General features: G+C 44.7%; 1 protein-coding gene across 1 annotated transcript in view; it reads right to left on the bottom strand.

The window, feature by feature from the left end:
* SPIN1 (spindlin 1) overlaps positions 1-16,781 on the bottom strand; it is a 115,568-nt gene that overhangs the window by 83,186 nt on the left and 15,601 nt on the right. The window contains exon 2 of the mRNA XM_082243871.1: positions 16,364-16,412. Coding sequence (XP_082099997.1) covers positions 16,364-16,412 — 49 coding nt within the window. The remainder of the gene's footprint in view (positions 1-16,363; positions 16,413-16,781) is intronic.

Below are 16,781 nucleotides of genomic sequence, written 5' to 3'. Positions count from 1 at the left end.
TTTTATATATATATATATATATATATATATATATATATATATATATATATATATATATATATATATATATATATATATAGTAGGGATGTAACGATATCGAAGATATCGCGATATCGTATCGTCGTGGTCGTGTCTCGATATAGTCGTGGTCGTGTCTCGATATCGTCGTGGTTGGGTTACAATATTAAAAGGACAGGTGTCCGTCAAAAAGCAAGAGGAATAAACACAGTCCCGCGGAACAAATCATTGTTAACTACATAGACCAGAGTTTAAGGATTTTTTTTTTACTGTTTTTTTGAACATAAGCTAAATGATAGGTCAGTGTTTTTTTTAAAGGCTTTTTGACTGACTATTTTATTTAAGTTTAAGTTATGTTCCTAAATACCAGTTTTAAAAGGCTGCCTTTATTTGCCTTGCACATTTAAACCTGACGTAACTTGATCTTTGTTTGCACTTAAAGGGAATTGCCTATTGTTTGTTTACAATTGTTCTAGCTGCTTCTTAACTTGAACATTGCACAGAAGAATCAGTTATGCAACCAAATATTACTATACAGAATATTGATGTTCCTGACTACAACTTGCACTTAAAAAGCACTATGTGATCAGTGTTTTAGGTTGTCATGGATCCATAAATACAACAATAAATTGCCTGTTGACTGGCAAAAGCAGAATAAATGTCGGTATTTTTTTGCTATTATCATCACAAACACTATCATGAGCTATTTAACAATACCATGAGCTTTTCCACAATATCGCAATAAATATCGTACCGTGAGGTCAATATCGAAATTGTATCGTACCGTGAGATTTTGATATAGTTACATCCCTAATATATAGTACAGTACCTAATAAAGTGTTCAACCACTTGCTGTCATAACACATGACTTTTTATTCAGCAGTGTAAAAGTTCAAAGGCTAATTTTCACTTACTGTAAAATCCATTTCTTTGATGTTCATTGATGGACACAGCTCCTGATCTTCATAACTATTGGGTTATACTGCCCCCCTACAGGGTAGGACACTAGGCAGAAAAACTCTGGCTACACCCATGGGCAGTCCCAGGGGGGGGGGGGGTATACTCCCATCTGCTATAGCAGTGTAAAGAGAATTATAACTCCTCAGAGGGGTGGGTGCTGTGTCCATCAATGAACATCAGAGAAATGGATTTTAGGGTAAGCCAAAAATCCCATTTTCTTTCATTCGATGGACACAGCTCCTAAAATTCTTAACCACTGGGACATCCCAACGCAGTGTTAAGCATGAGGGGTGGGAACAAAAAAAAATGCCTCAAGGCTAAACAGCCAACAGGAGGCTCAAACAACTGGAGCCCACCTGAAAAAAAAAAAAAAAAAAAAAAAAAACACCCCCTCAAAGAGGACCAGGTCCTCCTAAACAGCAGCCTGCAAAACGTTGCAGCCAAAAGAAGCATCCGCAGATGCAAACACATCCACTTCATAAAACTTTGTAAAAGCGTGCACCGACGACCAGGTGGCCATCTTGCAAACCTGCATCACTGACACCTGATGACTGAAAGCCCAGGAGGCACTAAGCGCCCAAGTAGAGTGTGCCTTGACTGGAAAAGGAGGAACCTGACCTGTAATGGAATAGGCCTGAAAACACCATCTGTCTCATCCATCTGGAAACGGTAGCAGAGATAGCGAACAACCCTTTGAGGTCCATCCATGAGCACAAAAAGTGACTTCCTGAAAAAAAGACTCCGTAGCTGCCAGGTACACCCCAATTGCCCGTACACACATCCAAGGCATGCAAGGCAATTTCCTTTGGCTGTTTAGGCCTGATACACAGGGAAGGCAACACCTTGTCTTCATTTAAAAGAAAGAAAGAAAAAAAAAAAAAAAAAAAACACAAAAAACCTTTTGAAGGAACAGACAGGGGCGAAGAACCACCAGGTAAGGTGAACGACAGGATAACGCCGTCAGTTCCGAGACCCTGCACACACAGGTGATAGCCACTAAAGGCCACCTTCTGTCGATCTCACAGGAAAAAAATCCTAGTGTGTAAACAAAAAAAAAAAAGAAATTCTGTCTAAAAAAAATGCTGCCAGGACCAAAGATCCCAGCAAGGAAATAGGTCCTTACTCCTGACTAGGCAGGAAAAAAAAAAAAAAAAAAAAAAAAGAGTGGCTATAGCAGAGTGAGGGAGTATACCCCCTGGGACTACCCATAGGTGTAGCCAGAATTATTTTCTGCCTAATGTCCTACTCCTGTAGGGGGCAGTATAACCCAATGGTTATGAATATAAGGAGTTGTGTCCCTCAATGAACGAATAATACACACACTGCAGCCTGTAAAGCGATTTACTGATCACAGGGGCAATGTCAGGCTCCTGCAGACCCTGTACTCACTGGCAGTTACTGAAATGCAGGAAGAATCGACAAACTACGAAGATGATCACTAGCACCCTCACAGTTCATTGAGAACTACAAGTTGTCTGCTGCAGTGGCAGACAGGACTTGCAGTTCATTCATTCATTCATTCATTCATAGAACTCTGAATGAACGACATGACTGTGCAGGGCAGAAGTTCTTAACTTGCCAAACGCGCTATAGCCGAAGTACGGCTACAGCGCGGACTCGAATTTCCAGGAGGCCGTCTTTATACGGCCTCCCAGAGACAGTCTCCCTGCGCGCTCCCGCGAGCGCGCATCGGGGAAAATCTGTGTTGGCTGTGTCCCTTGGACACAGCCAATCACAGATCGTGGTAAATGGCCTATCACAGCGGCCATTTACCACGTGATCGGCCCATGCAATGAGAGATAATCTCATATGTAAACATATGAGATCTCTCATCGTCAGCGCTCCTTCCTCACACAGAGACTGTAGTGTGAGGAAGGAGGAGAGCCGATCAGCTGTCGGGGACACAGTGGAATGTAATCAGGGCACTGATCACCAGTGCCCCGATTACTACAGAGGTAAAGAAAAAAAAAAAAAACAATGTGCCCACACTCAGTGCCCATAGTGCTGCCAGTCAGTGCCCATCAGTGCCTGCTCATCTAGGCACTGTTGAGCACTGACTGGCAGCACTATGGGCACAGTGTGGGCACTGATGGTGCTGCCCATCAGTGCCACCTGTGCCCAGCAGTGCCACCTCTCAGTACTCATCAGTGCGGCATATTAGTACCTCATCAGTGCCCAGAAGTGCCACCTTATCAGTGCCCATCAGTTCAGCCTATCAGTGATCATCAGTGCCGCCTCATCAGCGCACATCAGTGAAGGAGAAAAAAAAATGTATTTTCAAAATTTACTCGCAGAAAAGAAAACTTTTTTTTTTTTCAAAATTTGTCTTTTTTCTTTTTTTTTTTGTAAAAAATAAAAAACCCAGAGATGATTAAATACCACCAAAAGAAAGCTCTATTTGTGTGAAAAAAATGATAAAAATGTCATATGGGTACAGTGTAGCATGACGGTGCAATTGTCATTCAAAGCTGAAAATTGGCCTGGATGGGAAGGGGGTGAAAGTGCCCAGTAGGCAAGTGGTTAATGTGACAATAGGTGCAGGGAGAAGAACTCCAGCCTGCTGTCACAGGAAAGGTTGGCTGCTCCAAAGTAACATGTTACACCTTAAATACAGGTGTAACGTGTTACAAAAGGTAAAATGTATCCTTTAAGCCTTAGCAATTCCATCTTTCAATTAAAAAAAAAAATTATGCAAAATGGACTTAAATTTTCTGCTATTCAGCACTGTGCTAATTTAACTGGCAATTGCTGGACCCATGCAATACTGTACGCAAATTAAATGTATATCCTCTTATTCAAACAAATAAAAGCTCTCTTTTGGTGGTATATGGCCATTTTATTATTTTTTTAATTCTAAAAACTAAATGACCAAAAAACGTGAAAAAAACCAAACACTATTTTCTACTTGGTTATAACAAACCCAATAAAATTTCTTCATAACTTTAGGAAAAAATGAATTCTGCTACATGTCCCAAGTGCTGGCAGTGCTTGGGCTGATCGGGCCAACACTACGTTTTTGGGGACACTAGTATAGTTCTCACCATGGACCAGCATATGGACCCAGACAAACACTATACCAGTAATGGGAGTGATCAGCAGCTTCTAGTGTGCCGGATTCATTTAGGGACTGGCACTAAAACACTGGCTGGGAGGGATGCTGACACTATCTGTTGTCGATAGTGACATTAATACAGTGATAATGCTGTACTAATAGCACTGGCTAGGAATTTTACGGTAAGATTTTACAAAAATTCAGTTTTCTCAGCCAGAACTCTGAAGATGTGATCAAGAGAGCAATCAAAGGGTTAACTGTGTGCCCAAGTAGTGTATGTGTGCCGATTTTACACACACAGACTGGCCTGCTTTTCTTCCCGATTTCATCTCTGAATGGTAAGTGAAATCAGGGAGGATATAAAAAAAAAAAAAAAAAAAAAAAAAAACACCAGTCAGATCAGTGTGGTGTTTATTTACACACAGACCTGTGCTGATTGGCCACAGCCAAAATAATTGGCCGCAAGCCTGCTGACCAACTTGCGTCCAACCACAGCACGTGAGGCAGGGGGCGCACGCGCCTGTAAAACAGAAGTACGGAGCAGTGTACGGGTAAGGTACGGTGCCCAGGGAGCTGCTGGCCAGCAGTAAAATTACTACTGCCTGGTCGGCAAGTGGTTAATTACAATGGAAAACACACAAACACCCCTTTCAAATTATTATTTTGTAGAGGCACCTTTAATAGCATTTACCACCCCAATTCTGTGTGCATATAGTATGTATCAACTACACATCTAGACACTGCAATTTTCCCCATTCCTCCTAGCAAAAAATGCTCAAAGCACAGTAAAGTTGCATTGGCATTATAAAAGCTAAACAAAACCAGGCGCACATCCAACCTAGTGTGTATTCTAGTTTTTATTAAAGGAAAATGAATCCATATGAAATGCACTCACATGGTACAGCAAGTACTGGGTACATGTAGGTTCCTCTCCGCTGTATGGCCTCTTCAGATCCCGCACTGTACCCACTCAGTGTCCCCTGCTGCTTTTAATTGTAATCATAGGACTCTTGAAAATGCTTGTCAGTGTTCCCAGCATGTGAGGCCTCTCCTGGTATGGCCGCTTTAAGTCCAGGGGTGGGGGAGGGGCCAGTATACATACACACACACACACACACACACACACACACACACACACACACACACACACACACACACACACACACACACACACACACACACATACATAGTTCTGGGGCACTGACAAAGCTATGACCTGAAGAGGGAGGCTACGCCTCCGAAACATGTCATACCAACCAGTGCTGGGCCATAGTTTCCATCCTCCACCACCATGTGCCAGGGTTGTTCCGTCCCCATAGTTATCGGCTTCTCCCTTGATCCTTGTGCGTATGTGCGGGATTCATGGCGGGGACACTAGGCAGAGATGCCGGAGGTGCAGCGGATCGCTCGTCCTGAGGGAGCTTCACGTTCCAGGGGACACTGAGTGGGTATAGTGCGGATTTGAAGAGGCCATACAGCGGAGAGGAACCTACATATGCCCAGTACTTGCTGTACCATGTGAGTGCATTTCATATCGATTCATTTTCCTTTAATAAAAACTATAATACACTAGGTTGGATGTGCGCCTGGTTTTAGCTTTTGCACAGTGTTCTCTATCACCTCCCAGTGGAGTAGACTGGAGCAGTAGCCACTTAGCTTTAACAGCTTTCCGACCGGCCCATGGTCGGAAAACGGCTGCAGTGTGGTTGTCTAGTTCTGGGAGGGCCTGGAGACCCGACGCATCACGGATTGTGGTAAAGGGCCAATGAGAGCGGTCCTTTACCAATGACGGAGCGATCACTTAAACCGGCGCATGTCCGGTTCATTTCTCTCCTCTCCTGCTGTACACAGCAAATCGGTACAGCGTGCAAGGAGAGGAGAGAAACTGCAGCTGCACGCCTCCTCTGCCTCAACCATGCCCCATCTAGGTCTAATCTGTGCCCAATTAGTGCATCCGTGCCACCTCCGGGCCCACCCGGGCCACGCCAGTGAGTAGGACACTAGCAGAAAAAAGTTCTGGCTATGCCTATGGGCAGTCCCAGGGGGTATACCCTCTCTCCCCCCTGCTATAGGATGTCAGTTTTGTATCAAAAGCAGTGTCAGAGAAAATAATACCAACTCAAAATAGAGGGGCGGGTACTGGGTCTGTCAATGAACTTCAGAGAAAAGGATTTTCCAGTAAGACAAAAATCCAATTTTCTCTATCGTTCATTGACAAATGCAGTCTTCTGATCTTCATATCAATAGGGACGTCCCAAAGCAGTGCAATAAAATGGAAGGGTTGGAATAGCAGAAAAATAAGCTCCCAAGACTAAACCATAGCCAACCAGGCAACATAGGACTCATCAGAACAAGATGAGACCCATCTGAAAAAACTGTAAAACTCTCAAGGGTGACGAAAAAACCCCCTTAAAACAGCAGCCTGCAAAACTTTGCAGCCAAAAGAGGCATCTGCAGATGCCAGCACATCCATCTTATAAAATGTTATCTTATAAAAGGTAATCTTATAAAAAGGTATGAAAAAGACGACCAGGTAGCCACCTTTCAAACATGAAGCACACGTGCCTGAAGGTGAAAAGCGCAGGAAGCACTAAACGCCTGAGTATAAAGGAGGAACCTGGCCCTTAATTGAATAAGCCTGCACCACTGTGATCCATCTGGAAATAGTCGCAGCAGACGCAGGCAGCCCTTTCTCTGGGCCATCCGTGAGTACAAAGAGAATCAGACTTACGAAAAGACTCAAGTCGCCAAGTACACCCTAATTGCCCGGACCACATCCAAAGTATGCAGTGCAAATTCCTTAAGATGTTTTGGCTTAGGACACAAAAAGGGTAACACAATGTCATCATTTAAAGTTAAAACTGGAAACCACCTTTGGAAGGAAAGACTGATCCGGACGAAGTACCACGTTATCCCTCTGAACCACCATATAAGGAGAATGACAGAACAATGTCGCCAGTTTCGACACCCTGCGCGCAGAATTAGCCACCAAGAAGGCCACCTTCTAGGATAAAAAAGGTATGCAGGAGAATCTCCCGAATACTTTGAAAAGGAGGTTTCTGGAGAACCGACCGCACCAAAATTGAGGTCCCAAGGTTGCAACGGAGGTCACACCGGAGGTACCAAGTGTCGCACCTCTTGGATGAAGTTACACACCAGGGAATGGGTGGCTAATGGCCTTTGGGAGATGATTGCCAGGTCCTGACCCTTGATCGTACACAAGGCCAACTCCCTGTTGAAGGAAAGCCAAGATCTGAGCCACAGAATAAGAGTGGGGCGGAGCCCCAGGAGACTCACACCACGCAATATACGACTTCCACGTACGATGATAGATCTTGCTAGAAGTCGCGTTCCTCGCTTTAAGTAGAGAAGGAATTACTGAAGCAGACAAACCCCTGTCCTCCACCACCTGGCTTTCAAACAGCCAAGCCGTCAAAGCCAGTGACCATAAAGCAGGATGGAAGATTGGCCCGAGACAGTAAATCCTGCCTGAGAGGAAGTCTCCAATTAGCCAATGAGCATCTGCGACTAGCCTGACCAGGTCGACATACCAAGCTCGGCGAGGTCAGTCCGGAGCCACAAGTATGACCGGAATTCCTTCCACCTCGATCCTGCGAAGAAGTCTTGCCAGCAACTTGAGCGGAGGAAAGGCATACACCAGCTGAAACTGACCCCATGGGGCCACCAGCGCATCTGCCAGAGGGTCCCCGGAGCGGGGCACAAACCTCTGCACTTTCCTGTTGATCCGAGATGCCAACAGATCTACATCCGGAGTGCCCCAACGAAGACACAACTGCTGGAATACCTCCAGATGGAGAGACCATTCCCCTGCATCCAAGGCCTGTCGACTGAGGTAATCCGCCTGCCAATTATCCACTCCTGAAATGTAAACAGCAGAGAGCTGGAACAAAGCGTTCCACCCATATTGAAGGATGCCTGCCACTTCCAAGGCCGCAAGGACAATTTTGGTGCCCCCTTGGTGATTGACATAAGCCACAGCCTTGGCATGGTCTGATTGAATGCTTACTGGACAACCCTGCAGGTGCTCGGTCCAGTGGACTAGGCAAAGCCTGATCGCTCTCAGCTCCAGAACATTGATCAGTAACCTAGATTCTTCTAGGGAACAGACAACCTGCCGAGAACCCCTCCCCACCCAGATAAGACTGGCATCCGTGGTGACAAATGTCCAATATACAGGGAGGAAGGATTTCCCTTGCTTGAGCATCAGGGACCAAAGCCACCATATCAGGGACTCCCTGGTCACCTGACTCAGATGAATCTGATTGTCCAGGGAACTTGGATTCTTGTTCCATTTGAGGATTTCCTTCTGGGAGGCTATCCGTGTGGAATTGAGCGAAGGGGGCTGCCTTAAAGGATGACACCATCAGTCCCAGAACTCCAATACAGGTCCGACCGAAGGGATGATCACTTGCTGGGCAGCAACAGCTGAATCGCAGTCTGTAGTTTTTGGAGTTTTTCCAAAAAAAAAACACCCTGTGAGGACGAGTCCAAAGTCAGGCCCAGATCTCATGGAAGGGACAAAGAACGACTTCTGAAAGTTCAGAATCCACCCAAACTCCTCCAGAGTTCTCATGGTGATTGAATGTATAAAAAAAGTGCGCTAATAAAAATGTGTGCTGCAACCAAAGATATGGTGACAAGTGTATAAATAAAAAAAAAGTCTGGTGCGCTACAAATTAGAACAAGTGTACACATACAACTTATTTTATGGTGACAATATGCAAAAATAAAGCCAACTGAATTCTCTAAAAAAACAGGTGTCTATTATATTCGTGATGTGATTCACACCTAAAAATCAAAAACAATCCAATGTGTAAATCAGTCCAATATCCTCAAAGTGAAATCCAAAGGAATATCAAACAGGTGGAATCTTAAACTTGAGAAATAAACTGGGTGTTGCTAGAGTGATGACAATCATGATGTGAAGGTTTCCCACCACCTCATGAATTCACTGATTACCAGATGAAAGTGAATAAGGGCAGATAAACACAAAGATCAGTCCAAGAACCTCTATGATGTACCAGAGGGAGTGCTGTGCTGGAATTCACCCACACGTGAGGTGGGGGCTGCTTACCAGATCCCAATATTTCCAGGCATTGTATTATGCAGACTCTCTGGAGATCATTCTGAATGAGGGACTCCTAGTGCTCCTGGTTCTTAACTCAATCCCAGGTATGTTTCACCATGAATGAAATGAAGAAAGAGAGACTAATAGTGCATTATCCCCCACAAATATTTATTAAAAATTGCAAGTACACTAAAGCCCCGTACACACGTACCGATCGTCGGCATACAAACGTTCATCTTTTCTCCCCGGGATGTCGGTGTCTGTTGAAAAGTGCAAAGACTGCCCAAGAATTTTGTCCGCCGACTACAGCCGACTGCAGAAGTGATGTCATGTAATGGTTAACTTTCCCTGTGTTTTCTCTTTTCTGAGCATGCCCAGTCTTGCAAATCTGCGGTCTGTCGGCAGAATTCTGTACTGACTGGCGAACAATCGTCCATTCTGGTGTCGGCATACAAAAATTTTAATGTTTGCAAGAAAGACTCTTGTCCGCAGAATGTGCGCAGACAGCTGTCGGAGGCACCATACTAACAAGCGTACAATCGGCAGATCTTTCGTCCGCCGACGTTTGTATGCCGACGATCAGTACGTGTGTACGGGCCTTTACAGGAATGAAACGATCACAAATTCTGTTTGTAGAGCCACGGTTGCTTGCAGTGCAAGCCGTGGCGAAGGTGAATGACGGCGCGACTCCGCCTTCGCTCTTTAAGCTGTACATCATAGGAGGTTCCCCTCATGGGGATTGCCAAATTTGTTTCCAGCACTGTGGGAGGAGACTCCGCATATAGAAGCAGATCGTCCAGGTAACCAAGGACCAATATCCCCCCGCTGTCGCAACAACGCCAGGACCGGAGCCAACGCCTTTGTGAAGGCCCGAGGAGCAGAGACGAGACCAAAGGTTAACGCCACAAACTGATGGTGATCCTCTCCCAAGGCAAAATGGAGAAACTGTTGGGTGTCCTGCACATATTGAGATGTGAAGGTAGGCATTTTTGTCTATGGAGGTCAGGAAATCCCCTTGCTGTAGGGAAGCCACCACCGTGTGAACTGATTCCACCTTGAATTTTTGAACCTGCACGAAGCAATTCAATGCCGTCAGGTCCAGGATTGGACGCACCTTGCCTTCCTTCCTGGGGACCGCGAACAGGTTTGAATAAAAGCCCCGAAAATGTTCTGCACATGGAACTGGAACTATTACTCCCTGTTGTACCAGATTGTGTACTGCGCCAAAGAGAGCTTGTAAGCAATCTGGGAACAGCCGCACATTGGAAGGGAAAAACCTTACCGGCGGGACGGTTTGAAACCCGATCTTGTAACCAGACCATATGACCTCTTGAACCCATTTGTATTGTAACCAAATAGCTACAGGTCTGGGAACCGGCAAAGACATCCCCCCACCCCAGATACGGGGCGCACCTTCAGGCTGAAGTGGCCTTGTCCTCAGGTGTGGAGAAACCAGATTTTGGTTTGCCAGCCCAGGGTCACCTGGAACCATCTAAGGGAGTCTTGAAGGGCTTTGCCTTATCGACTGACCCTGAGGGACGAAAAAAAAAAAAACCTTGTGTGCTGAAAAGGAGGGACCCCGTCTGCTAAGAGGGTCCTTACCCTTGTTAGCCTGTGGGAGAAAGGTACTCTTAACCCCTGTGAGAACTTTGATAAGGTCATCCAGGGTAGCCCCAAACAGGCGATCTCCTTGAAAAGGTAGATCAGTCAAGGCCTTTTTTGAAGTCTGATCCGCAGACCAGGCCTTTGTTGAAGTCTGATCCGCAGACCAGGCCTTTTTTGAAGTCTGATCCGCAGACCAGCATTTTAGCCAAAGTATACGCTGGAGGACCATGGCCGAAACTGACAGTCAGCCCAAAATGGGAGCAGTATCCAGCGCTGCATTGCAAACAAATTGCAGCCCCTACACAAGCTGGTCCAACAGCTCCTCAAAAGGCTAAAGGTAGATGCTTCCCCTCAATGTCACAGTGTAGTAACTTAGCCCATTCACGCAATGTTTACGAGACCAGGGCAACCGTAAACACCGCTCTGAGTGCAGACCCAGCCAGGGAGTACATATTGCGGGCAACAGACTCCACCTTTCTATCCGCCGGATCCTTAAAGGATCGGGAATCCTCCACTGGGATCATGGTAGGTTTACTCAGTCTTGAGACCGGAGGGTCCATCGGTGGCACAGTCCACTACTTTATAAGGTACTCCTCAAAGGGATAGTGTCTAGCAATCCACTTAGGCACCCCAGGGGGAACGCTTTGGACATTCCCATTCCTTTTTGAGCATGTTGTCAAAAAAACGCAGGAAAGGGAAAAACCCTTGCCGCTCTGGATTGCTTGCAAGTGGCAAATGTAACCTGTACCTCAGTCGTAGCTGCGTCCTCCATATTTAGGGTCTCACGCACAGATACAACCAGTGTGTCCACCAGCGCCTTTTCTTGCACGATTGCGGAGGTAGAAATATTCTCGCTGTCAGAGGAGACAGGGCACAAGGTAGTAGACTCGGCAGAAAGACCCGCGTCTGCAGTGGCGGAGTCAGACACGGAACCTAAGACATCAGATGAGGCAGGGGTAGGCAAAGGGCATTTTTTTTTAGCACCTAGCCCTTTAAAGGCCACCTCCACCTGGGACACAAACGATTCCAGGACCGCCGAAAGTGCATCCATGGACAGACAGCTGGTGTCCGGAGGGTCCTGCGGCCTCCTTGAGGGGGGTCAGGTGGAGACATGTTCTGCAGGGTCAAAACAACATTTTCTTCTTCTTAAAAAAACGCCCACCGCTCTACAGCACCCCCAAGAAGAGGTCAGGCAGAGCGCACTTGAAAAGAGAGCGCGAGAGAGAGACCCCCCACCTACAGCAAAGATGCACCAGGAGGCCCAGAATGTCTGCACAGCACGTGTCAGCAGCGATACCGAAGGTAAGATCTGAAGATAAGCATCAGGGTACAGGGAGGGGCTCCACCCAGAAAAACGCCTCCAGGAACTCCCATTTAGTGATTCCCATCAGAAAACCATTGCAAAAATGGTGCCGGGTGTACCAAGATGGCCACCGATTTATGCAGAGCACATGGGCTACAAGAAAATGATGGCCAGCAGAGCTACTGAGGACCCTCGTGGGGACCCCCCAGCCTTCCGACAGGATTGATTGGAAGGTGGGCCCTGGAGAGACAGGTAGAACCCCCCCCCCCAGCGCAGCCTAAAGCTCGGTCCTAGCCCCCAAGATTAGTCATAAACGTCCCAAAAGCCCCTAGTAGTGAGGTGGGCAGTTAGGTGGAGGGTGCGTGACAGGACAGAGGGTAACCCAAAGTTGTGAGGGTCTGACCGTCCTAGAGGGGCCCGCATCCACCCCAAAACCTGCTAGGAAACAGGTGGGGGGGGGGGGGGACATTTACTCACCATACCAGGAACAGGCGGGTGCCATCTCCTGACAAATCCCTCTCCGCCGAAGTGGGGGGGCTGTCGGTCAAATAGGAACGCTGCAACTTGGGCCTAGATTGGGTCGCATGCGACCTGGCGAGAAGTTTAACTCGCGGGGCCGACCCAGCGTGGAGCTAAAATCTGCGCGAACTGGTAGGCTGGCTCGGGTGACCACTGGATCTACATGTCGCCCAGATCCAACATAGTTGCTTGTAGATCTCACAGGAAAAAAATCTGGAGAAAAAGCCAACTAGAAGAAAAAATAAATAAAATACAATTTTTGCCAGGACCATAGATCCTTGCAAGGAACTACTAGGTCCTTACTCCTGACTAGGCAGATTAAAATTCACATCCTATAGCAGGGAGAGAGGGTATACCCCCTGGGACTCCCCATAGGTGTAACCAGAACTTTTCTGCTTAGTGTCCTACTCCTGTAGGGGGCAGTATAACCCTACTGACATTTAGATCAGAAGGCTGTGTCCCGTCAATGAATGATAGAGAAATTACTTTACCCAAGTCCTCAGGAGTCCAATACCTGTACCTTTTGCAGGATATTAGTCTGTCCCTGATGTTTTTCCTGGAGAGAAGTGGCTTCTTTGCTGCCCTTCTTGTCTCATCAGGACATCCTCCAAAAGTCTTTACCTTACTGTGCATGCAGATGCACGCACACCTGCTTGCTGCCATTCCTGAGAAAGCTCTGCACTGGTGGTGACCCAATCCCACAGCTGAACTGTAAGAGACAGTCCTGGCGATTGCTGGACTTTCTAGGGCATCATGAAGCCTTCACAAATGCAGTGGAAAGGTTTATGGGATGAAGTTCATTTTCATGGCAAAGAGGGGCATTGCAACAAATTGCAATTTATCTGATCACTCATAACATTCTGGAGTATAAGCAAATTGCCATTGTAAGAGCGGTGGCAGAAGACTTTGTGAAAAGGAATAGGTCATTCTCAAAACTTTTGGCCACAGCTGTCCAAGTAAAAATCAGCTGCATTTGTTTGTTTTGGGGTTACAAGTAATTTTTCTAGCAATGGTTTTTGAAAGCAAAGTCCCTGGAGAATAAAATGTTGGGTGTTGCAAAAGTGTATGTTCCACAATATTAGTGCAGCTGTTTATCAAGGGCAAATTTTCAGAAAATAATAATCATTATACACACACACACAAATTAATTTAAGCGCCAAAAAAAAAAAAAAAAAAAAAAACACACACACACAACACACTGCACAATTTAAGGTAAAATAAAAGATATGCTGAAAAGTAGCCAACAGGTCATGCTTTAAAACTGCGTACGCCCTTGAAATGGCGACAAAAGGCAACGTCGTTACAGGTTTAGTTACAAATTTTGCTCTCACTACCATTTGCATTGATCCTGTGTGTATCTATTTAGAATCGATTCTTAGAATAATCGATATTTAAAATCGAATTTAGAATCGGTTACGATTCCCTTCAAGAACTGCATGTGATGCAATTCTCAGTTAACCTGTAGCAATATAGTATATACCGAGGGGGAAATAAACACGTTCGCTCAACGAGTGTCCTTTGTGAATAGCAATTTCAACATTTTGCTCACACACAGCTTAGAGGAAAAAAAAAAAAAAAAGTTGGTTGGCTGTGCTCCAGTTGAAACATAATTGGTCCCAGGCATTTTATCCCTCCCATATGTCTGTCTTGAATTGTCATCAAATCAAACCTAAAAAAGGCAGTTAATCTTTCTAAAAACTGTAAACATCTGTAGAGGGCAGTGACACAGGTTACAGTGCCTTGACAAAAGTATTCATACCCCTTGAAATTTTCCACATTTTGCCACGTTGCAACTAAAAAACGTAAAATTTTATTGTGATTTTATGTGATAGTCCCAACACAAAGTGGCATATAATTGTGAAGTCGAAAGAAAATGATAAAAAGGGATTTCAAATTTTTTTTTACAAATATCTGAAAAAAGTGGAGTGCATTTGTTTTCAGTCCACCTGAATACTTTGTAGAACCACCTTTACCTGCAAATACAGCTGCAAGTCGTTTTGGGTATGTCTCTACAAGCTTTGCATATCTAGAGAGTGCCCATTCTCAACTCTTGCCACAGACTCAATTGGATTTAGGCCTGGACTTTGACTGGACCATTTTAAACACATGAATATGCTTTGATCTAAACCATTCCATTGTTGGCTGTATGTTTAGGGTTATTGTCCTGCTGGAAGGTGAACCTCTGCCCCAGTCTCACATCTTTTGCAGGCTAACAGGCTTGCTTCTAAGACTGCCCTGTATTCGGCTCCATTCATCTTGCAATTCCCACAGCAGGATGTTGCCACCACCATGTGGGGATGGTGTGCAGTGTTAGTTTTCCACCACAAATTTCAATTTCGGCCTCATCTGACCAGAGCACCTTCTTCCACCTTTGCCGTGTCCCCCACATGGCTTCTCCCAAACGGGACTTCTTATGGCTCTCTTCTTGTCACTCTTCAATAAAGGCCAGATTCTCCCACCTGAACTGTGGACCTCTGCAGCGCCTCCAGGGCTACCATGGGCCTCTTGGCTGCTTCTGATTAATGTTCTCCTTGCCCAGCCAGTCAGTTTAGGTGGATGGCCATGTTATGGTAGGTTTGCAGTTTTGCCATACTCTCCCATTTTCATATGATGGATTGAACAGTGCTCCATGAAATGTTCAAAGCTTGGGATACCTTTATATAACCTAACCCTGCTTTAAACGTCTCCACAACTTTATCTCTGACCTGTATGGTGTGTTTCTTGGCCTTCATGATGTGGTTTGTTCACACTAAGGTTCTCTACTAAACCTCCGAGTGCTTTACAGAGCAGCTGTATTTATATATACACTAGGATTAAATTACACACAAGTGGACCATTTACTAATTAGGTGACTTCTGAAGGCAATTGGTTCCACTAGATTTTAGTTAGGGGTATCAGAGTAAAGGGGGCTGAATTCAAATGCATGCCAAACACAGATATTTGTAAAAATAAAAAAAAAAAAAAAAAAACACCACAGCATTTTCCTTCCACTTCACAGTTATGGGCCACTTTGCGTTGGTCCATCGCATTAAATTCCGATACATTTACTTTTTTTAGTTGTTTTGATGCCAGACCGGTACGGTATATATGTTTACTTTGGTGCCTTTATCCATGGACACATTACTAATACCATGTCTTTTCAACCAATATGCAATGCCTTACGTTTTGATACCTCTTGACATTGAATGCTGTTTATATTCTTTGTGTATTTATGTATGATGTATTTAGATTTTCTTTTGCCTCTTTATCTTAGTGTTTTCATTTGAAACATATAGTGTGAAACCCCCAAAAAAATACCCCTGAAGAAGCGGCTACAGTGCCGTGAAACATGTCGGGTTAATATTTGTGGGCTGTTTGTTTCCTGCAGACAGACATCTGATTGGATGGTAAATGGGTATACAGTACATCACTACTTACCCCTGTGTAGGATCTTACATTTACCTAGATTATAGATAATGAACATGGCTGTAAACTGCATCTGTTTTTAATATCACAATTTGTCATTGTATATTGTAATTGTTCATTACAGTATTTTTTATTGTCATTTTCGTTCATAATAAAATATACCCCTTTTTTTTTTATATTCTTTTCCGATTTCTTACCTTCTAGATGTGATTTACCGAAGAACCCTAATTGAAAAGTCCCCTGTTATAGGCGCCCAATCTCTTCTTTTTGTGAATACTTTTTTTAGTTGTAACATAAGATAAAATGTGGAAACTTTCAAGGGGAATCAATACTTTTTCAAGGCACTGTATAATCCACATCCTTCAGAGTAGCCTTACTATTTCAGGGTTTTTAAATACCTTCTCATACTTACTTGTGAGAGGTCCTTTTCTTCATCATATTTGCTGAGACACCCGCATGTGCTAGAAAGAAAAAAATAGATGCATCAAAAACAGAAACCACCATCCATAACTTAAAGTGAGACTTGCATGCATAAACAGTCGGGTGCATAAATATTGGGACATCGACACAATTCTAATCTTTTTGGCTCTATAAACCACCACAATTGATTTGAAATGAATCAAACAAGATGTGCTTTGAATGCAGACTTTCAGCTTTAATTTGAGGGTATTTACATCCAAATCAGGTGAACGGTGTAGGAATTACAACAGTTTGTATATGTGCCTCCCACTTTTTAAGGGACCAAAAGTAATAGGATAGATTAACAATCATAAATCAAACTTTCACTTTTTAATACTTGGTTGCAAATATTTTGCAGTTAATTACAGCCT

This window comes from Pelophylax lessonae (assembly GCF_965119305.1).
Source record: "Pelophylax lessonae genome assembly, chromosome: 1".
NCBI classification, from domain to species: domain Eukaryota; kingdom Metazoa; phylum Chordata; class Amphibia; order Anura; family Ranidae; genus Pelophylax; species Pelophylax lessonae.
This window is presented reverse-complemented; position numbering and strand designations above follow the sequence as displayed.